The 1,790-nt window shown below is 66.1% G+C and overlaps 1 protein-coding gene across 2 annotated transcripts in view; it reads left to right on the forward strand.

Annotated features, from left to right (window-relative positions):
• IRF8 (interferon regulatory factor 8) overlaps positions 1-1,790 on the forward strand; it is a 20,461-nt gene that overhangs the window by 13,223 nt on the left and 5,448 nt on the right. For both annotated transcript variants that reach the window (XM_010850835.1, XM_010850836.1), the window contains one exon: positions 43-90. In XM_010850835.1, the coding sequence (XP_010849137.1) occupies positions 43-90 (48 nt within the window). The remainder of the gene's footprint in view (positions 1-42; positions 91-1,790) is intronic.

The raw sequence follows: 1,790 nt of genomic DNA on the forward strand, positions 1-1,790 counted from the left end.
AAGCGGGGGCCTGCCTCGGCCGCTGCTTTCTTTCTGCGGCAGGCCTGCCACTGGTGCCGGGGTACAGCGCCTATGACGCCCACCACTCAGGTAGTGGGGCTCGGGGGCTCAGGGCAGGGTGGGGTCTTGGGGGGGATGGGGCAGCATGTTCTTTGAAGACAGAGCTCTCAGGATCAGTGGGTGCCCCGAGGGTTGTGAATGAGCGCGATCTGGTGTTGGAGGTAGGGAGCCCGGCTCCTCCTCCTCACTGCTGGGGAGTGAGCGACCGGCCTCTCAGGGCCTGTTCTTGGGTTGGACCCACAGACGGAGCCACAGAGCTCCCGACAGGTGAGATCCTGCAGGAGGATGGGTGTGGGGACTCGGTGAGCCCAGGTGGACTGAGCGAAGCGTCGGCGCCTCGGGCTCCTCCTCCGTGAAGTAGGAACAGCCGTGACAGCCCCCCCAGCGGCGCCTTGAGGGCTGGTGTGGCGTTACTGCAGCTTGCTGGCCCCTGTCGCTGATGTCAGTCTGCTTTGCTGACATCCCGTCCCCACGCCTGAGCTTACGACGATGACTCTGGTAGTGGCGGTGGCGGACGTCACTGCACGCGTTTCCAGCTGGGCACTGGATCCACGCCGCTCATCACTGTGCCACCTCCAGGCAGGTGCTGCTGCTGCTACCCTGGCACAGGCTCGGAGGCCCTGGGCCCCATGTGCTCCCGTCCCCGCAGCAGAGGTGCTTGTGCCGCTTTCTGGTGGTCTTGTTTTGCTGGGGGTGCGGACTGTGGCCTCTTGGCTTCACACTCGGGCTCAGCGGTGGCATCTTCAGGGCGGAGGAAGGCGCTGTCTTCCCCAGCAGCTACCCGGCTCTGTGAGAAGCGAGCAGCCTGGCTCATCCAGACGGACCACGGGACATCAGGGCTGTGGGTTTTGGGCTTCCCGGTGTAGCGGAGGGAACGGGGCTCGGTGGGCCATGTCTCGACCATGGCCCTCACCAGACGGGTACTGGGGGGAGGTGGAGCTGGGTCTCCCCAGGCAGGAGGATAGGGGAAACTACCCCGGCCTTAGAGCTCATCGCCGTTGCCAGCAGCCTGTGAGCTGGGGGTGGTCAGGACTCAGCTTCACAGGAGGAACTAGGCTTAGAGGTTCAGTACTCTGCCAGGGGTCCCACAGCCAGGGAAGCAGGGTTCAGGGTTCAGACCTGGGCATCTGTGCCCACCAGAGGCAGCGTCTAGGGTAGCCTGCTAACTGGTGCTTTCTGGGCCGGGGAGTCACAGGCACAGGGCTGGGGGCCTGGGGGCGAGAAGACAGCCTGGGGAGGAAGAGCCCCGGGTGGTGCCGGAGCCGTCCAGCAGGTGGGGAGACCCACGGCCGTGGCCCAGTGAGGAAAGACCGCCGCTCCTGCGGAGGTGGTGGACTTCGGTCCCTCTGCTCGGTTCACACACACGCCCCGCTGGGTAAACAGGTCGTCAAGGGTCCCCTGTCCTCAGCCCTGCAGGGAGGAGGCAGCGAGCGAGGCGGGAGGGCGCAGTGGGGAGCGGGGGCCCCCGCCTCTGGGCGGCCCTGTAGACACAGACACAGCTGGGCTCACCTCCCCCACATTTTCTAGAGACTCGGCATCTGGGTTTCTCTGTGAAACCTTCCATACAAAATGTGGGCAGCGCATGCGTGTTCAGGGCCCCTGCCGCCAGCGGTCCACATGTGCCTGGGTGCTGGTGTGCGCTGTGTCCATGCGGTGGCCGGGGTCGCGGGCGACATCTGGAGCGGACCGCGCCGTGGACGTGGGGCGGTCTGCCGGGGAGGGCTGGGGCC

The sequence above is a fragment of the Bison bison genome, unplaced genomic scaffold (genome assembly GCF_000754665.1).
Source record: "Bison bison bison isolate TAMUID 2011002044 unplaced genomic scaffold, Bison_UMD1.0 scf7180017864295, whole genome shotgun sequence".
NCBI classification, from domain to species: Eukaryota; Metazoa; Chordata; class Mammalia; order Artiodactyla; family Bovidae; genus Bison; species Bison bison.